This window comes from Capsicum annuum, chromosome 10 (genome assembly GCF_002878395.1).
Source record: "Capsicum annuum cultivar UCD-10X-F1 chromosome 10, UCD10Xv1.1, whole genome shotgun sequence".
Lineage (NCBI taxonomy): Eukaryota > Viridiplantae > Streptophyta > Magnoliopsida > Solanales > Solanaceae > Capsicum > Capsicum annuum.
In genome coordinates, this window is record NC_061120.1 from 70,210,079 (window position 1) to 70,235,352 (window position 25,274).

Here is a 25,274-nt window from a genome sequence, read left to right on the forward strand (position 1 = left end):
CACATTGCAAACTAAAAGATAAAAAAAAAAATGTAGACCTAATCCTAATTTATCATCCATAGGATGGATGAGATAGGTAAGAACTAAAGCCAGCAAGATCAGCACAAATGCAATTCCTTGATCAATTGTTGTTCCTGAAAATTATAAATACGACTATGAAAAAAGAGTAACAACAAGATATGGGGTAACTTGAAATTGGAATTATCTAATGATTACATATTCACCTTTCACAACTTGAAGTTAAGGATCGAGTTTAACTTCTATATAATATTAAAGAACTTTGACACTATTTCATTATCTAAAATGTAACTACGACTATCAAAGTATAATAATTGAGTGATTTTATACTTAATTAAAAAATAAGTTAGATAATGTGTTACCAGGTAGGGGTGGCCGTTCGGTATTTTCATAATTCGGATTCGGTAATTCGATAATCGGTAAATGAAAGTAGATACCAAATACCATACATTAAACTTCGGTTTGGTAATCGGTAAATTAAATTTTGGTTTGGTACGGAATTCGGTATTACCATATTAAAGTTGGACATGCTTATAGTGATCTTATTTGGTGATAATAGTGGTGATTTCCAACCAACGTTTTGAGAAAAAAATAATTTTGTTTGGTAGTTTTACACCTCTAAATACACAGTTTTACACCAGAAAAAATTAATTTTGTTTGGTCTTGTTACACGTTGATATGTGTGGCTCAATTAATGAAACACCTTAAAACCTATGTTATTGTAGTTTTTTCCAGCTCTAAGAAGAGGAGAATTGGATGTAAGACGAATAACATTTATATCAAAATGGATGTAACACGAACTGAATATAACGAACTGGATGTAAATGTAATGCAAAGTCATAATATTACTTCTTATAAATATGATGGAGAGCAATATATGTTATGTTATAAGCCAAGTGCTGAGTTTTTCGATAATTTCCATCTGCTGTTAACATGTGAACATAAGGATTAAGAAGGCTTAACCAAGTCCCCTTGGTTAAAGACATTACGACCTATGTTAGGAATATTAGAGTTGGGCAAGTGCAGCCAACAATGGTGTTATGTATCATGTCATGAAGACTTCTTTTCTGTTGTTCCCTTCCACGCCCTGATTTTTATTCTTAGCGTGATATTTTCTTCAAAAGTTGTCATATGTTGGTTGCAAGGAAGTCTGCTGTATAAAGTTGAGAGTCTGCTTTATGTCTATGTTTAATAATTCAAAGTTTGCTTGAGCAATATTCACACAAGTACGTGGTCTTTGGAGTGTGGACTAGGTATGTGGCCTATGGGTCACTTAACTATTATTGGATATTCGAGAAATACCAAATACCAAATGGTAGTAATATTTTTTACCAATCCCGAACCCAAATACCATAATTTTAAAATTTTACTCCCAAATAATAAATTACCGGATCAAATTAATTAAGGGTGACAAAAATGTTTCAAAACTAAAAAAGGGTGACACAAGTTTTAAATATTGAATAGATGTGACAATTTTAAGATTAGTGTTAATGACACTAATTTTAAAACCCTCAAGTTTTATTATTTATACAAAGATCTCTACACCATATTTACACAAAAATCCCTATACCATCACCACCACTCCTCCTCCACACCCTTTTTGTTGCCGCCGCCGCCACCACCTCCTCTTCCTCCACTATCACTATCACTACCATTGTCAGCTCTTTCAGATTCACCATTATTTTCTCCCTCTACATAATATCGCCTATTTTTCTTCTTTCTCCTCCATCATCGTCACTATCAACACCACAACAAATGTCATCTTCTCATTCGACGTCACCACCAACACCACCACCTCTATTTTTACCATAAATATCAATTTTTTGTGGGCTCCTCCTTCAATCAGATTTTTTTCAGAAATTAAGTAAGTATCGAAGTTACTGCAACAACTATTGAAGTTGTTTCAGCAACAGTCGAAGTTGCTACAACAACTTCGATAATTGTTGTAACACAACAACTAATAGTAGTTGTTACAGCAATTACCGTAGTTGTTGAAGCAACTCTCGTAGTTGCTGAATTTGCTGAATTATTTCTTCATTCATTTTTAACAGAAATCAAAATTTTTCTTTTCAAACTTTTCAATTTTTTAAAAAAATAGTCCATGAAAATTAAAAAAAAAAAGAACGAAATGAAAAGAGAAAGAAAAAGAAGAAGAGAAGATGGAAGAAGAGAAAAATCTAGAGAGAGAAAAAAATAAGAAAAGAAGAAGATGGGAAAAAGCAATTTGGAGAGAGAAAGAAAAAACCAGAAAGATTGAAAGATAAGAAAAGGGGGTAAATTCTAAAATTTGAAATTTAGAGTTGGAGGACTTTTAAAAAATTTAAAAGTTTTTAAAAATTACACTTTACACCCTAATTAACTTAATCACAATTTAAATGAAACTTTGACCTTAGCTGGTCAAAGTTATCACCATTTTTAATTTAAAATTTTTTTTGTCATCTCCTACCTAATTTTCTCGTGTTACCACATGTTAAATTTAACTCCTACTGTTCAAGTTTTCATGGTTCAATTACAACTTAACTAGAAAAGAGGAAAACATAGATTTGACATATTATCTAGCACTCTTAGTTATCTTTTGACCAACATTTTCGACCCTACCCACATGCATAGTGATAGATCCAACCATGGGTTCAAGATATTGACATAATCTGTTGGTTTGAGGCCAAATCTTATATGTGCAGAAATAAAAAAGAAAAATGTATTTAAAACCTACAAAGTTTAAATTCTGAATCTATCACAACAACCTAGCCAAATAAAGAATCCAAAAGCGTGGGATTAGTTTCATGCTTGGTCATTAGATTTTACCCTTTATATCCGTAAGTAACGAAATTATTGTTTATATCAGTAGAAGTCACTAAAGTCGCAAAACTTCGTATAATTACAGTCATTAAGATTTACTTGTTACATCAGCAAATAAAATTCAATGACCATAGGTGAAATTAACCCTAGATATATGTGAATTATATGAAGGTTGAAAAAAGGAGAAAAGTGGAACAAATCATCACTAGCCGGTGCAGGAGAAGGAGAAAACTCCTGAGCTTGTACAAAGGGGATAAGAGTGACCAATGCCACAACAAACATGGCCAATGCAACATCTCTGGACAGTGTCATTATCAAAGCCAAGATTGACCTTTCTTGACACCTAAGAAAATTTAAAGAGATGAAAATGAAAGACTGATTGGGGTTGATATTCCAGAGAACAGAAGGTATATATATATATATATATATATATATATATATATATATATATATATATATATATATATATATATATATATCTATATATATATATATTATCAAAGCCAAGATTGACCCTTCTTTCCACCTAAGAAAATTTAAAGAGATGAAAATTAAAGACTAATTGTGGTTGATATTCCAGAGAACAGAAGGTATATATATACTGAAGACTGAAGAGGTTTATCTATAATCTATATCTGTATCTATATCTATCTATCTCTCTATAATATATATATATATATTATCTTAAAGGTGTAAAGGGTCTTATAAATCACGTTTGAACTTTTTGCCCTCCATTAAAAGTCTTTCCTTTAGACAAAATCGTTTTTTCGTATATTCTATTTAAATTACCAATTCAATAAATAATATAAAATTTGCCTACAAATCCAATAACATTATAAATTTCAGGCGACTGCTAATGCACAATACAATCCTATTCTACTCCTTTTTAACTAAAAAACAACACTACAGTTACCCCCCCCCCCCCCCCCCCCAAAAAAAAAAAAGAAACTAATACTATTCTCACTAAATCAATACAAATAAAGATTATCTAATCCGATTTCATTCTAAGATGCCACTACATTTATAGTAAAAATATTAATCCTATTCCCACTAAATTAGTACAAACACACTACATTTACAAAAAAATCCCTTAATCCTATTCTCACTAATTAGTATAAAAACAAAATAAAATCCTACTCTGGCTAAATTATTACAGACACGTTCCAACAAATTTAACTTCTATAAATACCATTCTATTGGATATTGTCTCTGTAGCATTCAACATATCAGCTTCTCGCTGCTCCTTTTGTTGCTTCTTTCGCTGCTCCTTTCGTTACTCCCTCAATTTTTTCCAATTTGTCTCTTCTCCAAAATCTTTTTATGCAATTTTCCTCCTATATTGTTATTAATGTTAGTAATTAATTCAAACATAATATTAATTTATATACCAGCTTAAAAGTTGCTTTGTTTACTTAAGTTCGTGTTGTACCATCTTAAAAGTTGCTTCGTTTATGTTTGTTTGAGCTTGCTTTATTCTTACCTCATCCTTTTTAACATACCTCTCATACTATTCTACTGATCAACCAATAAAGTTCACATATCCAGGTAAGCTTCTCACCTCATTATTTACTTTTGTTATATAATCATATGTTCCTGCTATTATTATCTTTATTTTTCGAATATTATTGTTTATGTTAGTTTGTACTTGCTTTATTCTTAATTCATCTCCTAACATTCCTCTCCTACTATTCTACTAATCAACCAATAAAGTTCACATATTCAGGTGAAATTCTCACCTCATTATGTACATTTTGTTATATAATTATGTGTCACTGCTATTATAACTTTTTTTTACGAATATTATTGTACTAGATACAACGAATACTAGATACAACGAATGGACTCACTCACCAAATCAGCAAACTCAATGGTTGCACTACAGAATTAACAGACTCCATTACCAAAGTTGTTCCTCTTAGCACAGTCAAGCTCCACGACCATACCTCCATAATAAAAATCATGGTCATAGGGTGTCAAGAAATAAAAGAATTTGCTCGAACAACAAGTGGTACTCGGAAAACTTTCACATTCGTCGATGAAGAGGTACTTCATCAATCACTTCACTTATTTATAACTAATTTTCTTCTACTATTCTTCTTATCAAGAACATCTATGTTGTAAAATCACTCTGTATATACATAAACTTTTAACACATTAATTTTGAAGATGGATTAAAGAAAACTTGAGTTTTCACTTGATGAGACAACCTCTGAGATCTTGCCGGGGCAATCAATTGAAAACTAAATACACAACAGAATAACCGGACATTTATATTCACCCTACTCAAAAACGATAACTGAAATTCAAAACAAGGAGAGTTGATAGTTTTGCAACTGAAACACACCTGAAGGGGGATGAAAGTGAGGGAATTGTCTCCGGTCTCACCAGTGGGAAAGGGATCAAAGTATTTCTCCAAATCAACAGATTCTAGCATCATCGGCCTTACATTAGATGTATCCTGTCATACCGAAAAAGTTCAATCAGCGGATACATACAAATAGAACATATCTAGATTTTAAAATTACTGAGCACCACAACACACCTAACTAATTAATACTACTACTTTGTGACAGTAATTGCAAACATGGCACAAATTTACTTTTACCAAAAGCAAAAGTGTCATTCCTTTAGCCCCTTTTCTTTATTCATCTTTTTTTTTTCTTTTTCTGTCTTTTCAGGACATAAAAGTTAATGCCACTCTTTTCAATGGACATATTACAACATGGGAAAAGCTTTTACGTCAAAGAAAACTCTGCTATATAATGAATAGCCGCATTGCTCCTCCCAATCCTAACTTCCTTTCAGTCAATAAGAACATTGAGGTTGGATTCAGCGATGGCACTATAGTTCAAGAATGCAAGAGCCCCTTCTCTACACTTTGTTTTTTGAACAATTTTGTTTCATTCGAGGATGAAAAGTTGTATACTGCAGGAACAGTTTTAGGTAATTCTGTTAGATTTTGTCGCCTAATTCAATATTTCATATAAGACCAATATTTTATTTCTATTGCCTAATAATTCATACTTATTATTTCGTAGATATTTTTGAAATCGTCATATCTTCTAAGCTCTTCACAAAAGGCAAAAAACATCGAGAGCTATACTCACTACTTTCTTCATGTTTGAAACTACTGCAAGCTGCTGATATATTCTTAGTCGTGCTAAGAATCATCTGACCCACACACCAAATGAACCAACTATAACGGCCAGCCACAACTGTGCTTTTGGGATGCCCCTGCTGAATTCATTTACCTCCAGTCCTATACTCATATGCTGTAAAATGAGTAATAGAAAGAATATAACTATTAAATGGCACTTCCAACTATCGATTCTCCAATGGTATCAAATGTGACCTCTGCTTTATCTCCATTTTTGTTTTCAGTACTCATTACTGCCTCTTTTAGATGTTCCAACTCTTTAGCTACTGTGGTCTGCAATAGGATACAAACTGTTCATTTTACAAAGCTCAATATTTACCTATATGAACTAAAATGTTCTCTAATGTGGACTACAACCATTATTTAACAATTATAGAACAGTAATCCTTTGAATAAGTAAGCTTAAAAAGGATATTGAAGAATTGTATGAACAATTATTTGCAAATTAAGAGCAATGTCATAATTGCCAAGATATAGGCAATGAGAAGAGACAGACTTGCATCAGGAGAACTATCGATCTCTATGAAAACTGCTTGGTGACTTTGGGTACTCCAGAGGGCACTTTGCTTGGCATTCCATATGAGAGTGCCGACCACACAAGAACCATTAAAGAAACTCCATAATCCGCAAAAAAGCTTCTGAACCACCCTGATTCAATGAGAAAATAAAGTAAAATTAGGTAAGTCAATAGACACTACATACATACATCCAACTTCATGAGAAGATTTATATTACATGCATCGATCGTGTAAGAAATACTGTAAAAATGACCATATTAGTGATTAAATGTTTGCATGACATACCAGTTCCATACCACCATAACCTTGCTTTTCTGCTTTTCAATGATGTGTAGAGAAGGCCAAAGGAAAAAATGACTCCTGAATAATATGTTTTTCGGAGTATGAAAACCATATCACAATCTAGACAGGACTTTGATTACATTTTCCATATGCAGCTCGTTCAGGCACTAACAGCTGCAGCTAAGGAAACTTAGTTATTTTCATCAATTTTGGTCATAATAGGCTAGGTAGGTTCATGAGGATGGGCAGCCCAAAGAGAACTTAGAGCACGAAAACGTTGAAGATATTCTCCAAAAGCGAGTAAACCCCAGGCTGATTGGCGTGTAGTCAAGATAAGTGACATTTGTTGTAGTGTTTGCTGCCAAAGGTGATCTGCCTGTGAAGAAAATATGTGCACCATCAAATATTATCATTTGCTAAGAGTATCAAATATGAAAAAATAACCACTTTTTGAGACAATTTTCATATTCTTGCTAATGAAGGATTGAAAATAGTCCTTGTCTAATCATAGTGGCAAAATTATTTCAGTACTGTTCACTCTACTGAACCGACCATGGAGCCTTAACTTTAACTATGGTAATTACCCCGTGCTATTAAATTAATAGAAAGTGTTACCTGGTTAACAAAACTTTCCAGTGCTTCTAACTTTTCCATACTGGAAACCATCAGATAACTGTAACTTCCCATTCCAGTGGTCATAGTTAGGATGCCCTGTGAGAGAGTCAGCTGAAGTTTATCCATTCCCTGAATGAGAGCAGAGCTTACATAGCGTAGTACTTCTCATGAAGAAGTTGTTTATCGAAATCAGACATTGTAATGCCCACATTTAAAGCCTCAGCCACAGCTTCAATATCCCATGGATTTACTCTAATTGCTTGACTCAAAGATCAACAAACTCGGCTACTAAGTAAACATTAATTAGCATGCAATAGTAACTGCCTGCTTTACACACAATGTTTTCAATACTGATGCCATACTAATAACACCTATTTGTATGGTGTGGACTCTTCATTTATTGACCAGGCCACAGAAGAGATACAAGAAAGGTCCGATAATCACCACAAGTCTCCGAATGAACAACATCATTATCTATTTTTATACACTGCATGTCAATGTCAGTTCGCGTGACTATTATCCTAATGAGAGCATACAATAAAAAACATCCTGTACAATCCCAAAGGTGGGGTTTGGGACGGGAAGGGTAAGAGACACATACCTTACTCCTACCTTTGTAGGGTAGAGAGGTGGTTTCGATCGACCCTCAGCTCAAACATAAATTCTAACCATGGAAGGATAACTCCATAAACACAACTGACAATGAGATTTACCCCTTCCAAATCCATGACCACTTCTTATCTCTTTGTGATGCCTGTTCCACTGAAGCCCACAAATCTGTCGATTTAAGAAAAATTTATATGAATAAAAAATTATGATGGAAATTTGTGATAAATCTATAAACAGAAATGTCATTGCTCAAAAAGTCAAGTTAGTGGAACGTGGGAGTTGTGGTATCCATGCAGACTTATACATAATTGCTATAAGAAGCAAAATCTAATGTTAAAACTTGCCTGAGCTCCAGTTTTGTTGCTGCTGATGCATGTCCCTTATGGGTATTCCAAATTTTAAAAAATCCATCATCTATGCCTCCTGCACGTGAAGATACGTGTAATCCATGAATTTAAAATTGCATAACCATATTCAAACTCCGTAATTGGTTTGGACATTTTGAATTTTTAAAACAAATTAGAGAAAAACAACTCAATGAGGTAAGAGTAACATCTATATATACCTTACCCAATATATTAGGGATAAATTTAGAGTATGAAGTATAAGTTCTCAAGAATCAATAACTATTGCATAGGTCCTACATCAATATTGGAATTCATCAAAAAGAGATTCTTTGTTGCTTTTCGAAGTTTCTCTAAATCTCATTTGTGGAACTACACATTTATTTGCCTTCCCTTTGTGTTTTCTGTAAGTTGGGTTGCAAGGTAGTACTACTTCCTTCTCCCTTCTTTCTCTTCCTGATAACTTACTACTGTAATTTTTGTTTTATTTTTTTGCTTCAGACATGCAGTAATCAAATTCACAAGTCCAGCTAATTTAAATGCATAAACCGACTAAATAAAAGGCTTCCTTCAGGTAACTTAATACTGCTGGCATACAAAAACTTAAATGTTGCCTGTAAAATCATGACATCTGATGGATTTACCACTCACAAATTTGGCTTGGTTGGCATGTTTCATTCCATTTTATAACACCAGCCCTTCTTACAAACCCCATTTCCCTATCAATCCCCATTTTTCTAACTGCATACAAGAATCACCAAGATTTTATTTTTTTTCCTATTCTTAGTTGTCTTTGAAAGGATCCAGTAGTAAGAAAATATTACTAACAACTACCCAGCTAATGAAATTCTAACTATTTATTCCTCCTACCATATTATAAATAATAATAAAACCAATATGCTTCAATTTTCTCATCTCAACCAATTGTTTTTTCAATCACATTGGTGATCAGACCACAAACATGGAAATAAAATCAACATAGCATTCTTTCCTTTCATTTTTCATTCACCATTGACGAATCAAGAACCATAGGGAGTTTTCGATAGACCTTCGATTCAAAGAAGCAGAACAAAAACTACACATAACAATACAATAAACAAAGAGGAACAGAAAACAACACATTGATATACAAATTAAAATTCTATACTTCAGAATTTAATTAAGAAGGTACTGAAAGATTGTTGGAAAAACTACAGTGACATTCTTTCTTTTACCTGGCTATCGATTTGTTTTACAAAGCTTGGACCAAATTAAGGAGTGCACAAGAAGAACATCGTCTACTTGATATCGACACCACCTTCCTGTATTAATGGATAAATCACCAAACATACCACATTACCTATTAAGCTGATAACTAAAAGCCCTTACACTTGCTAAGTTTTAGTAATAAGGGATCTGAATGAAAAGAAGGAAAGTTACCGTCTCAATATTGATAGAAAAATTACTCCTAATTGTTTTGATGTCAAAGTCCCATGTGGGAGAGATGCGAATTTCTTGAAGAAGAAACATGACGCAGTGGCTCTCCAATTCTGGCCATGGAAGGATAACTCCATAAACACAACTGACAATGAGATTCACCCCTTCGAAATCTATCATGGAGTTCAAGAAAACAAAATTTAAAAATAGGCATGTTTACCTCTTCATCACTATCATTTCCACCTGTTTTATTATTAATACGATCTACATGTGAATCAACAACAACAGAGTCATCATCGGCCAAAACAGGAACACCTGTAGCCCGAGCTTCATTAAGGTTCATTGTTTTCAATTTTTTTCCACTGCATTAGCCAATAATTGTGTCAGGAAGTTGAAATAAATTTGTATTTGATTCAAAAACGACACTATTATTCTATGCGAAGATAGAGTCTACAAAGATATTACCCCTACCTTAAAAAAAATAGACCAAACATTTTCGATAGATCCTCGACTCAAAGAAATAAAACAAAAACTACATCATAACAACGCAATAAACAGATGCAAATTAGCTGAAGAAATCATACCCCTATAAGGAATTTTGGTCAAAAAACATAACCCCATCAAAAGAAAACACAAAATAAGAACACACAACAATCATAAACAACTCAAATGAATACAACAACAATTAGAAATAACAAAGACCATGGAAATGCACATAGAACGCATGCATGCCACCTGCTTCGATTCAGAAACTAAAATTTATGTATCTGAGCTGACATGCAAACCTCAAGACATTAAAAATTGGTAAGATTAACATGCTGACACAAATTATATGTGAAACTTTAGTAATTATCCATCACAGTCAAAAAAATGAGTTTCGGAAAAATCTAACAAACTTCCTTATTCACCTTTCCTTCGGCCAAAAGCCCCAGACTAACATGCATTAACTGCTCAATTTCTGGTATAACATAGACCATCTCACTTTTTTACATACGGGTCTGTAAAATTGATGCTCTAACTCACTAAAATCACACGTCTTTTTCTCTGAAGTGGGTGTAGTCAAGCTAGCTCGCTGAAAAGAACAAGAAGGAAAATTGTAAAGGATCAACCTATTGACAGATTCACCTGCAAATTTAGTGGTGGAAAGGATTAAGAAGCAGAATAGTACAAATAACAGCAATAACACAGTGACATTCAGCTCAAACACAGAAAGAAGAAATAATCGAGCTCAAATCTCTAAATATGATGGCTAGCCTATAGATTGAAAAAAAAAAAGAATAGATTGGGACTTTACTTTCTTAGATGAGCTTGTTACTGAAATGGCGAAGAAAGAGAAATTTAGATCAACATCATATACTCAGCCCTGAAGATGGTAGCACCTTGTTACTGAAATGGCGAAGAAAGAGAAATTTAGATCAACATCATATACTCAGCCCTGAAGATGGTAGCACCAGTCCCCGCTCAAGGTTATGTAGATACATCTACAAGAATTAAGATCGAAACTGAGAAAGACAATTGGATTTTGCTTCGTGCTTCACTTTTCTCTTTTTTTATTTAATGTTTCTACAATATTTGGTACGTGTACTTTCATATAATTTTTTAATGTTTGTGAATCGGCTGCTTAACAAGATAGAGCTTTTTGGAAAGTAAGATTGAGCTTTTTGCTTTCAAAAGCAGAATTATCCGATAGATTTTTGTTATGGTCTGAATCGGATTTGTGAAATTATTGGGCCTAAGAAAATTACTTTTTTAAAAAAACAGCTAAGCTTTACTTTTGATTTATTACCCTACGATTCTTACTATAATCATTACAAATACATCATTTCCTGTTGAATTTCAGTCACAATAAAGTGAGTGAATATACACACCAATCAGGTGTTGTCACGTATTAAATATATTTTATTTTATATTTTATTTATTTTTTAATAAATTTTTTCTTTTTATTTAATTTATCACCTTACCCCATCCAACAACCCCCTCATATAGCAGCTTCCCTCCACCCCCATCCCCAACCCCATCCAGTTGTTGATTTCTCCATTCTTCTTGCTCTTTGAATTTCATTTCAATGGTTTCAATTTCGTATTTATGTTAATTTTGTAATGCTTTCTAATTTTGTATTGATTTACATATTTATTGATTATTTAATGATGACATCAAACTCAATTAAAATGGAGCCTTATAGCTTCTTAAGAGGATATATAATAACTATAAAAAGTAAAAATTAGAATTTAAATCTACACAACAATCAAATATCAAGAAATAGATAATTTAAGAATGATTTTATTGAGAAAAGTTTGAGAAGAGAGATAAATTTTTTCTTCAAAATAAGCTATCAATGGAGGAAGAAGAGAATTGAGTTTGTTAAAGAGGAGAAGAAGAGATTTTTAAAATATTTGATATAATTACACGTGGCGGCTTTTGATTGGATATTTAAGTCAATTTTGAACCATTCACGTGCTTTCTGTTCGTGTTTACACGCATAGTCAATTTTTTTAATCAAAATGATGTATTTACAACGGTTTTAGTAAGAATCATGGGGCAATAGGTCAGAAGTAACGTTTAGGTGTCTTTTTGAAAAACTCAGACAACATCAGAGGGTAATTATGTATTTACTCTACTTTAATCAAAAATATTTTTGGGTATCATATGATTATCATTTTAATCCGTCTCAATTTATATGATACATCCACATATATATGAATATCAGTAAAATAAAAAAAAGTTAATTATGTCAAAAAAATATATATAATGAATTTGTCTTTGAATATTTTCATTTGACACAAAATCTCAAATTATAAAAAAATATATTTTTTATAAAACTTTTCATAGAGTTTATGAATATCAAAATTTAAATTTTAAAATAATATTAAATAAATTGAATCTAATTTAGCTTTGAAAATGAATCAAATTAATTTTTTCAAAATAAAATATGTCAACTAAAAATAAATGGAGGAAATATCACAAATCACAATGATTAATTTGCGAAGGCTGAGAAAAGATATAGTTTTCTATTTTATTATGATTTTGCTGTGTTTAATTATTTGGGCCGATACAGATTTGGGCCGTATTATATAATGGGTTTGAGCCATATTATGTGTATAAAATATTTGAAATTTAGTGTATAATTTCACTCTTAATTTATCAATTTGTATGCGGTTTTTTAAATACGTACAAAATTTTAAAATTATTTTTTATGATTTATGTTTAAAATCAATTTATAGAATTTTTATTATTATCAATCATCTCATTACAAGTGATTACTACATAAAAAATCGATAAAATAATATGTAATATAATAATAAAGAGGAAATGTTTGAGTAAAGAGAGAATTTCATGGAAAGAAAAGGAAGTTTTTAGAGTTCAGACAAAACAAATGCTAATATTTGTTTACTTTCCTAATTCATTCTTTTCTCTATTTTAAAAATTATTGGGCCTTTTTGGGTTTGAGGTTTAATCTTCAATATGCAAATGTATATGTATAACATTTTAAAGTTTTGTATAAATTTTACTCACCATTTAATAATTTATATAAAGTATTTTAAATGAGTACAAAATTTAAAAAATTTATTCTTAGAAAATGCTTGATACACGTGCAACGTACGTCTATTATTCTAGTATATTAAAAGTGTGAAAATATTTAAACTTTTTATCCTTCATTAAAACGTTATGCTTTAGACAAAATCTGTCTTTTTGCTATTTTTCTTCAATTAATATTTTATTATATTAAAGACTCCCATAACATAAAAAAAACATAAAAAAAAATATGAAAAGAAATAAATATGAGTCCTAGATATACCATAATTAGAATTCTAAATTTTTTAAATTCTACGTAAATACACTCACGAGAGAAGTTCTTTTTTATTTTGTATGTGAAATAGTACTAATTTTGAATACAACTTTAAGAAGAGAGTTCTCCACAATCTTGTCTAGCATGTTTACACATGCCATTGATATAGGATTTAACTTATGCTATTCTTTTTTTTTTTGTGTGTGTGTATTAATATTATTGAAAATTGATGTGTTGATCACTAAAACGTTGTTTCGATAAGTCTACGTATGTGATTTTTTACTTTTGCTTTGTGATATTTTAAATTTCTATTCTTAATTTTTATTTAAATTGGTTCATATTTTTAGTTGTCATAATTTATGTTTGTTAGGTTGTGACCTTGCTCAGAAGAATACGCAAAAGACTGAACATTTCAATTTAGATTCTAATTCAATTCAGAATCTAAGCTTTAGAAGGATATGAATATTTGAGGTATAACTTCTATCAATTTATTTAATATACGTTTTATTATTTTCGAAAGTTAGATGATTTATCTAAATTTTTATTTAGGAGGAAATTATCCTCTCTATAATTTTTAGTTGTTTTTTTCGCTTATATGTGGGTCAATTGATTAATCACTCAGAAGTTATATCTTTTAATAATTTACTTTTTTCGTAAGATATATTCATTAATTTGTTTATTATTTTATCCTGTAGTAATTGCAGAGTTACAAATTTCTGTATAATAATTTATCCTATCTGTACTGTAATATATATCTAATTCTAGATTTTCAATGTTATTTATTATTTTGTGTTGTTCTTCTCGTAGTGAGTTTTTTAAATTATATAAACTATCGCATGTACTTTTTTCTAAATTTTCTAAGGTTTTTCTATCCATATTAATTTTTCTTTTAGGTTTTCCATTATTTTTCTAATTCGGTTTCTATAATTAATTTCATTATTTAGATTTTTTTGATTTTCTCTAGTTTTTCTGATATATTCCAACATTTTTTAATCTGAATAATATCCTTCTGGGTAAATTTCTTCGTATAACTGTTCTAGCCAATTTGTAGTTTCAATTTCATAGTCTATTACTTTTTCTAATATTATTTTCTTAATATCTATAATTTCTATATCTTTAAGCATATATAAGATTAAAACTTTAAGATAATCTAAATGATCTATCTTTTAAAATTGGTTTTATTATAATATTTTGTAGTTGTCTGTTTTAGCCTTAGTAGTTCTTGCATATTTTTACTAAGAAATTCTATGTATTTTATATCTTTAGTTTCCATGTATTTATCTATATTTATTTTTATCTGTTTTTCTAGTAACTGTATGTTTCCCATATCTTTTTCTAAAAATTCTATGTAACTTATCATGGTAAGTATTTGTAAGAGTAATTAGGTAGGTATGGTATATAATTTACTCTAGTCATGTAATATCTACCAAAGGCTTTTTCTAATATGATTTTTCTTATATCTGCTACTTTTATATCTCTAAGTGCATTCAAAATAAGTATTTTAAATTTATCTACCATCACATCAGATAAATAATTATTCATTTTCATAAAATTTCTTTTTTCAAAATATTCCCTTCAACCATGTACATAACAAAATATGGTCATCTTAGCTTACTATATACTAGATTATTCTTAAATAATATGTTCTTCCGTCACTATTAACATGGTAATTCGGATACTTTTTTCCTTAAACAGCGCCTCTACTCTGGTTACTCCCCGCCACGGCTTCTTGCCTCATTGGTTTCACCTTTAGGATGGCATAGTCCTTAGGGATCTTTCTCCGTTTCCTCTTTTTTAATAAACTTCTTAACATATTATTCTTTGAATAATTCTACTATAAAGTAACTAATATGAATTTATTTTATCATATCATGATTGTTGGGAATTATGAATTTAGCTATTCATAATCATAAATAAATATACCTGTTCGGGTAGTTTTGATATTTCTGAAGTTTGTTCCTCCATAGCTTTTTCCATTGAAATATGTTTATTTAATTAACTAAGTAAAGTATTTGTTGTGGAATGGAGAGAATGTTTGCTTCAACGCATGAAGGCTTGCCTCTGCAATGTCTTCTGCTTTCTTTATTTATAGAACGAAAGAAACAATCTTTACATCTTTGCATTAAAGCTATTACTAAAAAAGTCAAAAAGGCTATAGGTCTAAAAAGCTACCTACCCTAAAAAAGCTAAGAAAGATCAAAATTTACATAAATGCTCTACATAATTGCTAACTTATAATCTTATTGTAAGACTAAAAATCTGTACAATAAATGGTCCAAATATCTTGTCTTCCGTTGATGTTGTCGTATCTGTTATATGTCTATTATTGCTCCTTATCTTATCTTTCCAGCTGGCATTTTGTCTTCTTGATTTTTATTCTAGATGTACTTCTGGAATAATATTATCTTCTCCATTACATCTTGAACATTGATGATCTGGGTATTTGTGTCCAATTATTTTACAATATCTTGTTAGTAGTACGTCTGAAATAAATCCTTTTTTAATTGCTCTTACGGTAGATTGTTTTTCTGGGTTGAGTAATGTCATTATCCATTATCTGACATCCTCCATATCTGCTTGACGTAGCTCTTTTGAATTAGAGTAAATCATTTGATGATCTCTCGAATAATAGCTCCATATTGGGTTTCCATTAGTATAATTATTTGCTAGTTCTTGAATAATCGTAGCTAGTCCAATAAGTCGTTTGTTTGCGTAGAAGTCCGGTATCTCAATTCTGGGTATCTCCGGTTGCTGTGTAATATCTTCTGGTATGATCATGTCTCTAGTTAGTCCTATCTTTACAACTTGTAGAACTGGTTTTATTTCATCATATAGTATCTCTGCCGGTGCAGTATAACACTTTATATAAAATAAATTTCCTTTCGTTATCCTTTTGTAGGTGGTGAATATCTTGTATAATTCTTCCATAGCTGTTAATTCTTCTCCGTCTTGGGTATATATGGTGTTTAATAGTCCATAGTCAAAACAAGTTTTTACTAGGCTTGGGTTAGTTTTGGGTAGTGCAATTAGTTTGTTATATCCTTGTAATTTTTGGGTTATATAGTTGGTATTTGGTTCTTTAATGTTTGTAGCTCTGGGGTTATGGTTTAGAAAGGTTTGTACTCTGTATATATTTTCTATGTATTTCTGGGCGGTGTAGTTGTAAACTTTTTTGTCTTGGTTTAGGCTATCTCGGTATGTGTTAACTTGTGGGGGTCTGAATAAGTGGTCTTTTTGTGTTTTTGGGGTAAATGGTTTCTCAAATATTTTATTCATATTCATATTCTGGTATCTTGGTTTATTAACTCCTTTGCTTGTACCTGCAGAAGTAGATTGATAAATGTTATGGGTTTTATGGAGTATCCCAACATCTCCTTCTAGCTCTGGAACTTTAATGTCTTCCGATCGACATAGCTCTGCACACTGCTGAGTTAGCTGATTTGTAGCTATAGACTTCAGTTTATCTTCATTAGTCTTTAGCTTTTCTATCTCATTACCCATACTGTCCACTTTCATTGAAAGCGTAGTTAGGGTGTTAAGTATTTTTTCTAGAGTATCTTCTTCTATTATTTCAATCTGTGTAGCTTTGTCTTGATATGTAATCTGCAATAACATTTTTGTTAGTACTGATCACTTCAATTGTAAATGTGAAATTTAATATATTCAAAACTAGTCTTCGAATCTCTTTTGTTGTAATTGAATTTTGTATTTTCTTTGTTAACCACCAGCGTACCTGTGTATTATCTATTCGTACAATAAATTTGTTATATACAATATATGGCTCAAATGCTAATAAACATTTATATAATGAACATAATTCTTTCCTATTTATTTCCCATTTTATTTCTGTCTCATTGAACGTACCTGAGTAGTATCTACAATGGTGTTCTATTTTTTCTGCTTCATATCGATATTTAAGTACTCCTCCGTAACTATATTCACCACCATCTGCTTCTACTATATATATAAATTTTCTATTTTCATCTGGAAATTGTAATTTTAGTAATTCTTTACAAAGAAATTTTATTTTTTGAACTTGTTTTTTATCTTCTTCATTATAGTTATCTTCTACATCCTTTTTTAATTTTATCTGTAGTGGTTTTAAAGTTTCTGGTAATTTTGGAATATATTCTCTTACTTGGTTTACTAGTCCTAAAAATGATTGTAATTTCTTTTTTGTATCTAATTCTTCTTTCGAATTTATTATTTTTTGTACTATATGTTGTTGCATTTTTACTCCACTTTTATCTATTTGTATTCCTAAAAATTCTATCTGATTTTTCATAATTTCAGCTTTCTTTTCGCTTAGACTTATTCCCGATTTTTCTATTATATCTGTAAACTGTTCTAATAATTTTAAATGTTCTTCTTTAATTTTTGTATATAATAATATGTCATCTATGTATACTATGCAATTAGATAATTGTTTAAAATAATTGTCCATAAAATGTTGATATCTACCTGGTGCATTTTTATATTCAAATGGTAATACGTTCCATTCATAAAATCCTTGTGGTACCGTAAATGCGGTTAATTCTTTAGATTCTTCTTCTAGCTTTAGGTGGTAAAATTCTGATTTACAATCGAATTTGCTAAAATAATTATATCCTTGTATTTGTCTTATTTTTAATATCTTATTTGGTATTGGATAATTATATGTTATAGTTTTTGCATTTAAATTTCTATAATCAATTACCATCCTACTTTTTCCTCTTTTTTGTTCACTATGTTTATTTACTATAAATGCTGGACTATTATGTTTACTATTACTTTTTTTGTATATATTGTTTTTCTAATAATTCATCTATGTGCATTTTAAATTCTTTTAAATCGTCAAAATTATATGTTAATGGTTTTTGGGTTATTATGCTATTTTTATCTATTAATTCAATTTTTATAGTAGTTTTATGTTTTTCCCATCCTTTTAATGGATCTTCACTATATAATTGTTCTAATTTTTTCTGAATTATTTCTATTTTATTTATTGAAAATATAGTTATTTCTGTTTTATTTATCGAAAATACTACTAGTTCTATTGTATCTTCAGTATTTTTTATATTTTCTAACTTTTGTGTAATTTTTTCACTTCCTTTTATCCAATCAGTTTTCTTTCTTATTTTATTATTAACTCTTTTTGCTATTACTTTTTGTTTACATGGTGTTGTAAACCACCAGTCTGTTTTGGTTATTATATGTGGGTATAATTTATCTAAGAATGGCATTCCTAAAAGTATATCTTTTGATGTTAATTCATAATTATAAATTTCTTCTATTGTTAATATCTTATCCCATACTTGCATTTTTACATTCCTAGCTTTATAAGTAATTAAGCTTCTTTCATTATTAAATCCTTTAACTATTATTGGTGTTTTTAATTTATCCCATTTACTTTCTGGTAAGCAATTATATCTACATAAATTAGCTTCTGCTCCTGTATCTATCATAGGCGTATAATATCTACTGTAATATCCTTCTACTACTATCTTCATTAATACATATATCTTTATTTGATGTTAAGGCTCTTTTTAAGAATAACTTTTCTTTGTTATATGTTAAGGTTAATTGTGTATGTTCTATATTATATGGTTTTACTTGTTCTAACCATTTTATCCCTAATATTATATCTGCTTTTTGTATTTCTTCCTTTACTTCGAATTCTATTTTTATTTTTCTAACTCCTATTATTATTTCTTTTTCTGCTATATTTTTATTATTTATTAAACTTCTTGGTAGATCTGGGCACATATCATTATCAGTCTTTATTTCTTCATTTTTTACTAGATATTTTGCTATATAATTTTCTTCTTGTCCTGTATTCAAAAGTATTAAATATTCTTTTTCATTTATTTTTCCTGTTATGTAATATTGGTTTAAATTACTTATTGAATTTATTTCATAACTTGTTCTTTTTCATGAGATTGATGATTCTGGTTTTTTATTAGCTATTCTTTTCGTTGTACTTATTCTATCATTTACTATTTCTAAATTTTCTTCTGTATCTATGTCTCTATAGCTATAATCATTATAATCTATTGTTTTTACAATTTGTTCGAATGGACTTTCTATTTGTATTTTGTTAATCTTATTTTTTCCTGTTATTTTATGTTTTGTTGTTAATACACATAGATTTTTACATCTTGCTGTAAATATTTTACTTCCTGTGGTTAATTCTATTCCTAATATTTTCCAATATAATACGAGTGATTTATCTATATTTCTATCTGTTACCGCTACTGAATAATTTGCACTTATTATAAATTTAAATTTTTGATATATTAGATTTCCTTTTACGGCAGTTATTATGCTTTTTTCTATAGGTTTTATAATTCTATCATCTGCTAAATATAATTCTATTGGTGTATCTATTCCTTCTCTAAAACATGTTTTTATTAGTATCTCTGTACCTCCAAGGTGTACATATTTTATTGGATCTCCTTTACTTTTTATATCATTTATCTCCTTATTAATTATTCTTTTTGTTACTAGTGGTATACTAGCTTTGTCTTTTGCATATCTGCAGTCTATTACATGTTCTTTTTGGCATACTACATAATATTCATCCTTTTTCCTAGTAAAAATATTTTTTATTGTTGGTATTTTAAATATTTTCTCTACACTTAAATCTAATTCTTTTCCTTTTATTTCATCAAATATGTTACTATCAAATATTATTTTTTGTTTCATTCCTTCATCATTTAAATATTCTTCCTTTGTTATTATTTTTATATTTTCTTCAGTCATTTGATTCATCTATTTCACTATCTATTTCATTATCTGTTTCGTTTTCTGAAATTTCATATATACTATCCTCACTTTCTAATTCATAATCTATATAATCTATCTGCATATATTCTGTATTATCTATTTTTATTTCTGATATTTGTTTATTTTTTGGATTTTTAGGTAATTTACAATCTCCAGCTAAATGTCCTAACTTTCCACAGTTATAACAAGTACATTCTTTTATAGATTTCTTTTTTCTATATGGTCTTTTGTATTTATAATTTTTTACATAATATCTTTTTCTTGGTTTCTTATATTTATATTTTGATTTTTTATATTTTTTATATTTCTTATGTCTTTTTCTTTTCTTATAATATCTTTCTTCACATCCAAATTAGGGTGCTATTTTATTTTTGCAACATGCTAAATTTCTTATTAACGTTTTTTCCATTTTTAATTCTTCTCTATATTTTTCACATAAGTTTCTATACCATTGTCGTAAAAATTTTATTCTTGCTCCTAACGTATCTACTATTTTTGCTTCTTCCCAACTTTTTATTATTTTTGAACTAAATGGATCGGGTAATTTAGTAAAATATAATTTCCTTATCTCTTTACTTTCTTCTATACTATATGCTCCTTTATAATAATATTCTTTAAATGCGCAAGTATATTCATCTATATAACACATATTACATATTGCTAATTTTAACATTAAATTTATATTTGTATCTTTTTCTTCGTCTTGTTCTTCTTCTATTGTTGTCGTACTACCAAATTCATCTTTTATAGCTGTTTTATATTTTTTTAATAATTCTATAGGGGTTAGTTTAGTTGTTGTTGATGATGTTCCTTCTATAGGTTTATTAGTTCTTAATACTTTTTTGCTATTTTCAGTTAAATTTGAAAACCATAGTTTTACTGATCCTATTAGTGTTCTTTCTATATATTCTAGTGCATCTGCTATATTTATATTATTATCTAATAATTGTTTTGTCATATATCCTATCCATAATTGTATTATTTTTTCTGTATCTATTACACAGTCTAGGTCTAAAAAGTTATAATTTTTATTAATTATTTGTTTTGGTATCCATTTGTCATATTCATTATATTTTTTAAACTTATTCTTATAATATATAGGTTTTCTTATTTCTGTTGTTTTAGGTATTATATTTTCATCTTCTTTTTTATCAAGAGTATTTATTTCTGTGTGGGTACTTACTAAGTTTTCCTCATTAATTTCTTTTTGTTTTTCATTGATTTCTAAATTTTTTGTATTTGTTAATATTTCTGTATATGTTTCACTATCTTCGGAATCATAATTATCTGTCTCTTCAATATCTATATTATTTATTTCTAATTCTTTGTTTTTTATTTCCAATTTTTCCTTAAATTGATTTATTTCGTTCAGTAATTTCTGTTCTCTATCTTTTTCTTCTTTTTCTTTTTGTCTTTGTTCATACAGTTCTTTTAACATTTGTAGTTCTTTTTCTAATTCTGCAATCCTATTATTTTTAGTTTCTTCTATTTTTTGTATTTCTTCCGTAGTTTGTTATTTTATTTTTTCTATTTCCTTTTTCCTATCTATTTCTTCATTTTCTTTTTCTATTCTTACCATTGCTGTCAATTTATCTTCTAGTTTTAACTCTTCTTTTTCTAACATTAGATATAAATGTTCACCTATTTTCTTATATCTTCTTCTAGATTAGAAAATACTATTTTTATTTTTGATCCTTCGTGGTTTTCATATATTTTTTCATCTATTATAAATTCTTCTTTGTTCATTTTATTGTGAATAGTTCATGTTCATATATATATATTCTAAACTATCTATTTGTGATTCTAATTTTGATATTTCATCTTTTTGCGTATCTATTGAGTTTTTACTAACTCCGGCAAATATATTATAATGTAGTCTTTTTATTCTTATTTTTAATTCTTTACGTTTTTCAGAAATAATTTGTTTTAGTTCTTTGTATTGTTGTACTTTATTCATTTTAAATTATATTTATAATATCTTGGCGGATATCTAAATCTAATTTTATCATAATTAGGTAGTATGTGTTTCATTCTTCTAGATTTTAAATGGATTATTAATTTTGATTCAATATTAGATATTAATGTAATTAAGTAGGCTAATCTTTGTGGGTTTTCTTTTGTTTTATTTAGACTTATATATTCTGAATAATTACTAATTAAAGATTCTTTGATTTTTCTAAAAGCTTTTCTACTTTTAAATGGTCTTCGCATAATTAATTTAATAATTTATAGGTAAATTCTAATAATTCTAATAACTCTAACAACATATATCTCACTTTCGTATTTTTTGAATTACTGGGCTCTGATACCAATTGTAGGGGGGTGCGGATATTTAATAGTTCAAATAGATTGGCGGGGAGTAACCAGAGTAGAGGCGCTGTTTAAGGGAAAAAGTATCCGAATTACCATGTTAATAGTGACGTAAGAACATATTATTTAAGAATAATCTAGTATATAGTAAGCTAATCACTCAGAAGTTGAGGTTAACACCTTTTATCATGCATCTTGATGTTGTTGTTCAATTGTTTTATCCTATACGTGTCAAAATAGTAGAAATTTAAAGCCAAAGTTATATGAAATTCCATGCCTGGGTTTTTCTGTGTTTGGGAGGTTTAGTCGAATTGCCTTCTCTGTTTAGGTATTGATTTAGTTATAAAATTGGGATTCTTATCAATAACTATTGTTTTATTTGTGTAGACGGTGTTGGTTAGATTATAAAATTTAGGAAAAGATTTACAACTTAATGGCTTAATCTTCAAATATCTTCTTGTATTGTTGTTGACTCTTGAAGAGCATTCCTCTTTTAATTGCAAACTTTGAATTACCATCAATCATATAAATCACATTTTTTCTCGTGTAACGATTTTTGTAGAATTTCTATCCTAATTGTATTGTTGGAGTGAAATGTTGTTTGATTATGTTAGTTAATTGGTTTCAGAAAAATGTACAACTCATGGTGAATATTGGTGCATATTAATTGTAAATAAGGATTGAAAAAAAATTATGGAGAAAATAAGGGAGGATTATGTAATTACGTAATTTTTAATGTTTATCACTTTGTTACCTTGTACAACTATTATCCTAATTTAAAGACAGTGTAATAGGTTTTACAAAATTTCCACCACGTTGAATATTATTTAAGCTTTTTTTTTCCTAATTAATTACATACCTGAGGGAACAATTAAAAAAAGACACTTGGGAGTCAAATTAATCTTTAGACCAAAAGAAAAATTAGTCTTTAAAAATTTTATGAAAACTCTAGGTAAGAACTAAATAAAGCCCAATTATCTTATTATAATTGTCATATTTATTTTTATGATGTAAGAATTCATATTTTAAAAATTAAGGAATCTTAAAGTATATATGGTAACAGGAAAATATATAGCATGAGGTATTAGGACAATTAATAATTAAGGATTCTTAAAATATATAGTAGAAGCAAAATATATTTTATAATTAAGGAGTTTTAAAATATATGATAAGAGGAAAAATATACATGAAGAGTTTTGAGTTTTTGGCTCACCAACTGGGTTCAATTATGGTCAGAATGCCTTCTTAAAGGGATTACATAAAAAAAAATAAAAGAACGAACGTGGTTTATCTATGAAATATTTGAGTCAAGACGAGATAGTTGAAGCAACGACTAAGATAAAGAATTCGCTTGTCAGAAAGATAATGAAGATGAAGACTCGACATGTCACGAACCGACGAAACATTCAAGTTGATGGTTAATAGCATTGGAGTTCCTTCGTACGCTCGCTCAAAGGATCGACATTCAGCATTTTTAAGACCTCATGTTTTCTTTGATACCTATTATATAATTTAAATATATTATTTAATATAATAATATTTGTGTAATTTTTTAAAATTGAGTATCTAACAATTTATTTTATATACTTTATTAATGACAAATTCGACACACACGTGCATCGCACTTATATTATACTAGTAATATTAAAAGTGTGAAAACCCTTAGAAAAGTGATTTGAACTTTTTGTCTTTCATTAAAAATTTTTGCTTTAGATAAAATCGTCTTTTCGCCCTTTTCATCAAATTTTATATACTTATTTTTATAATATTAACTAAACTCCTAAAATATATAGGAAGAAGAATCAATAAATATTTTCCTATTATAAAATGACTCCTAAAATAAAAAATAAAAAACTAAAAAGGAACTCAATTAGAAAATAATTTCATATTATAAGAGACTCCTAAAATAAAAGAACTAGAAAAGAACTCAATTAGAAAAAAAAAAATTCTAAGATAGAAGAATTAAAAAAAAAAATTTTTTTTACACTCTCAATATTATTTGTTGTGTGTCTCATTTTGTTTAGGTTTAAAATTGACATTGATAAACTTTAAAAAGAAAACAAAAAATAGGCTCCGTGTCTTTTTGGAAAAAAAGATTTTCTATAATTATAGTAACTTTTATTAGTTTTTATTTATGGAAACTTTTATTTATACATTTCAAAAATTAATGACTTCTCATACAACTAGAAATAAATATAAACTATTAGAATAAGAAAATTTAAAAGTGCCAGATTTTAAAAAAATTTAAGTATTGAATAAGAATGTAATCAATGATTTTGTAAAGATTTGACTTTAAAAATAAGGAAAGATTTTAAATATTAAAATAAATATTAATAATCGTAACACAAATATGGTTCAAATTTATGCGTCTCTCTTAGCGTGTGGCAACAAGGGAAAGAGGTACTATATGACAAACGCAAAAATAATTATTCATCAACCACTTGAAACTTCTGGTGGTAAAATATATATGTGAATATGTTTATGTCTATATTATTATATTAAAGTGTGAAAGATTTCTGAAAAGTGATTTAAAATTTTACACTTTATTAAAAATTTCCGCAATAGGTAAAATTATTTAATTTTAAAAAATCAAACGTTACACGTGCGAGACACTTGCGGTTATTTGATTATTTAAAATTAGATGATTTTATCTA

General features: G+C 28.8%; 1 protein-coding gene and 1 long non-coding RNA gene across 10 annotated transcripts; both read right to left on the reverse strand.

Annotated features, from left to right (window-relative positions):
- LOC124887985 (transcription factor TGA4-like) lies at positions 1–8,166 on the reverse strand. 6 transcript variants are annotated; one of them, XR_007045732.1, is made up of 6 exons: positions 7,991–8,166; positions 7,390–7,518; positions 6,778–7,150; positions 5,925–6,622; positions 5,162–5,275; positions 3,811–4,151 (listed from the first exon to the last, which is right to left on the reverse strand). XR_007045732.1 is itself a non-coding variant. In XM_047397971.1 (2 exons), exons 1-2 carry the CDS (start codon positions 7,513–7,515, stop codon positions 6,998–7,000), a joined length of 279 nt encoding a protein of 92 aa, XP_047253927.1. In that variant the 5' UTR covers positions 7,516–8,166; the 3' UTR covers positions 6,982–6,997. The 6 variants fall into 6 exon arrangements, 1 of the variants encoding a protein (XP_047253927.1); XR_007045731.1 differs by having other exon boundaries at positions 5,925–6,247; positions 6,471–6,622; positions 7,390–8,166; XR_007045730.1 differs by lacking the exon at positions 3,811–4,151 and adding an exon at positions 1–134 and having other exon boundaries at positions 7,390–8,166.
- Positions 8,167–8,337: 171 nt separating this feature from the next.
- On the reverse strand, positions 8,338–11,454 carry LOC107845655. 4 transcript variants are annotated; one of them, XR_007045734.1, is made up of 7 exons: positions 11,210–11,452; positions 11,053–11,137; positions 10,667–10,883; positions 9,979–10,120; positions 9,762–9,871; positions 9,557–9,643; positions 8,338–8,421 (listed from the first exon to the last, which is right to left on the reverse strand). It is a non-coding gene; the product is annotated as an uncharacterized LOC107845655 (long non-coding RNA). The 4 variants fall into 4 exon arrangements; XR_001666929.2 differs by having other exon boundaries at positions 9,762–9,889; positions 11,053–11,454; XR_001666928.2 differs by having other exon boundaries at positions 11,053–11,451.
- Between the last annotated feature and the right edge of the window lie 13,820 nt (positions 11,455–25,274).

Bases quoted from the DNA above. Each gene is read 5' to 3' on its own strand.
- LOC124887985 (XM_047397971.1), bottom strand. From the start codon at position 7,515: ATGGATAAACTTCAGCTGACTCTCTCACAGGGCATCCTAACTATGACC. The intron at 7,151-7,389 runs GTAACACTTTCT...TTTTCTTCACAG, and splicing joins TGGAAAGTTTTGTTAACCAG to GCAGATCACCTTTGGCAGCA.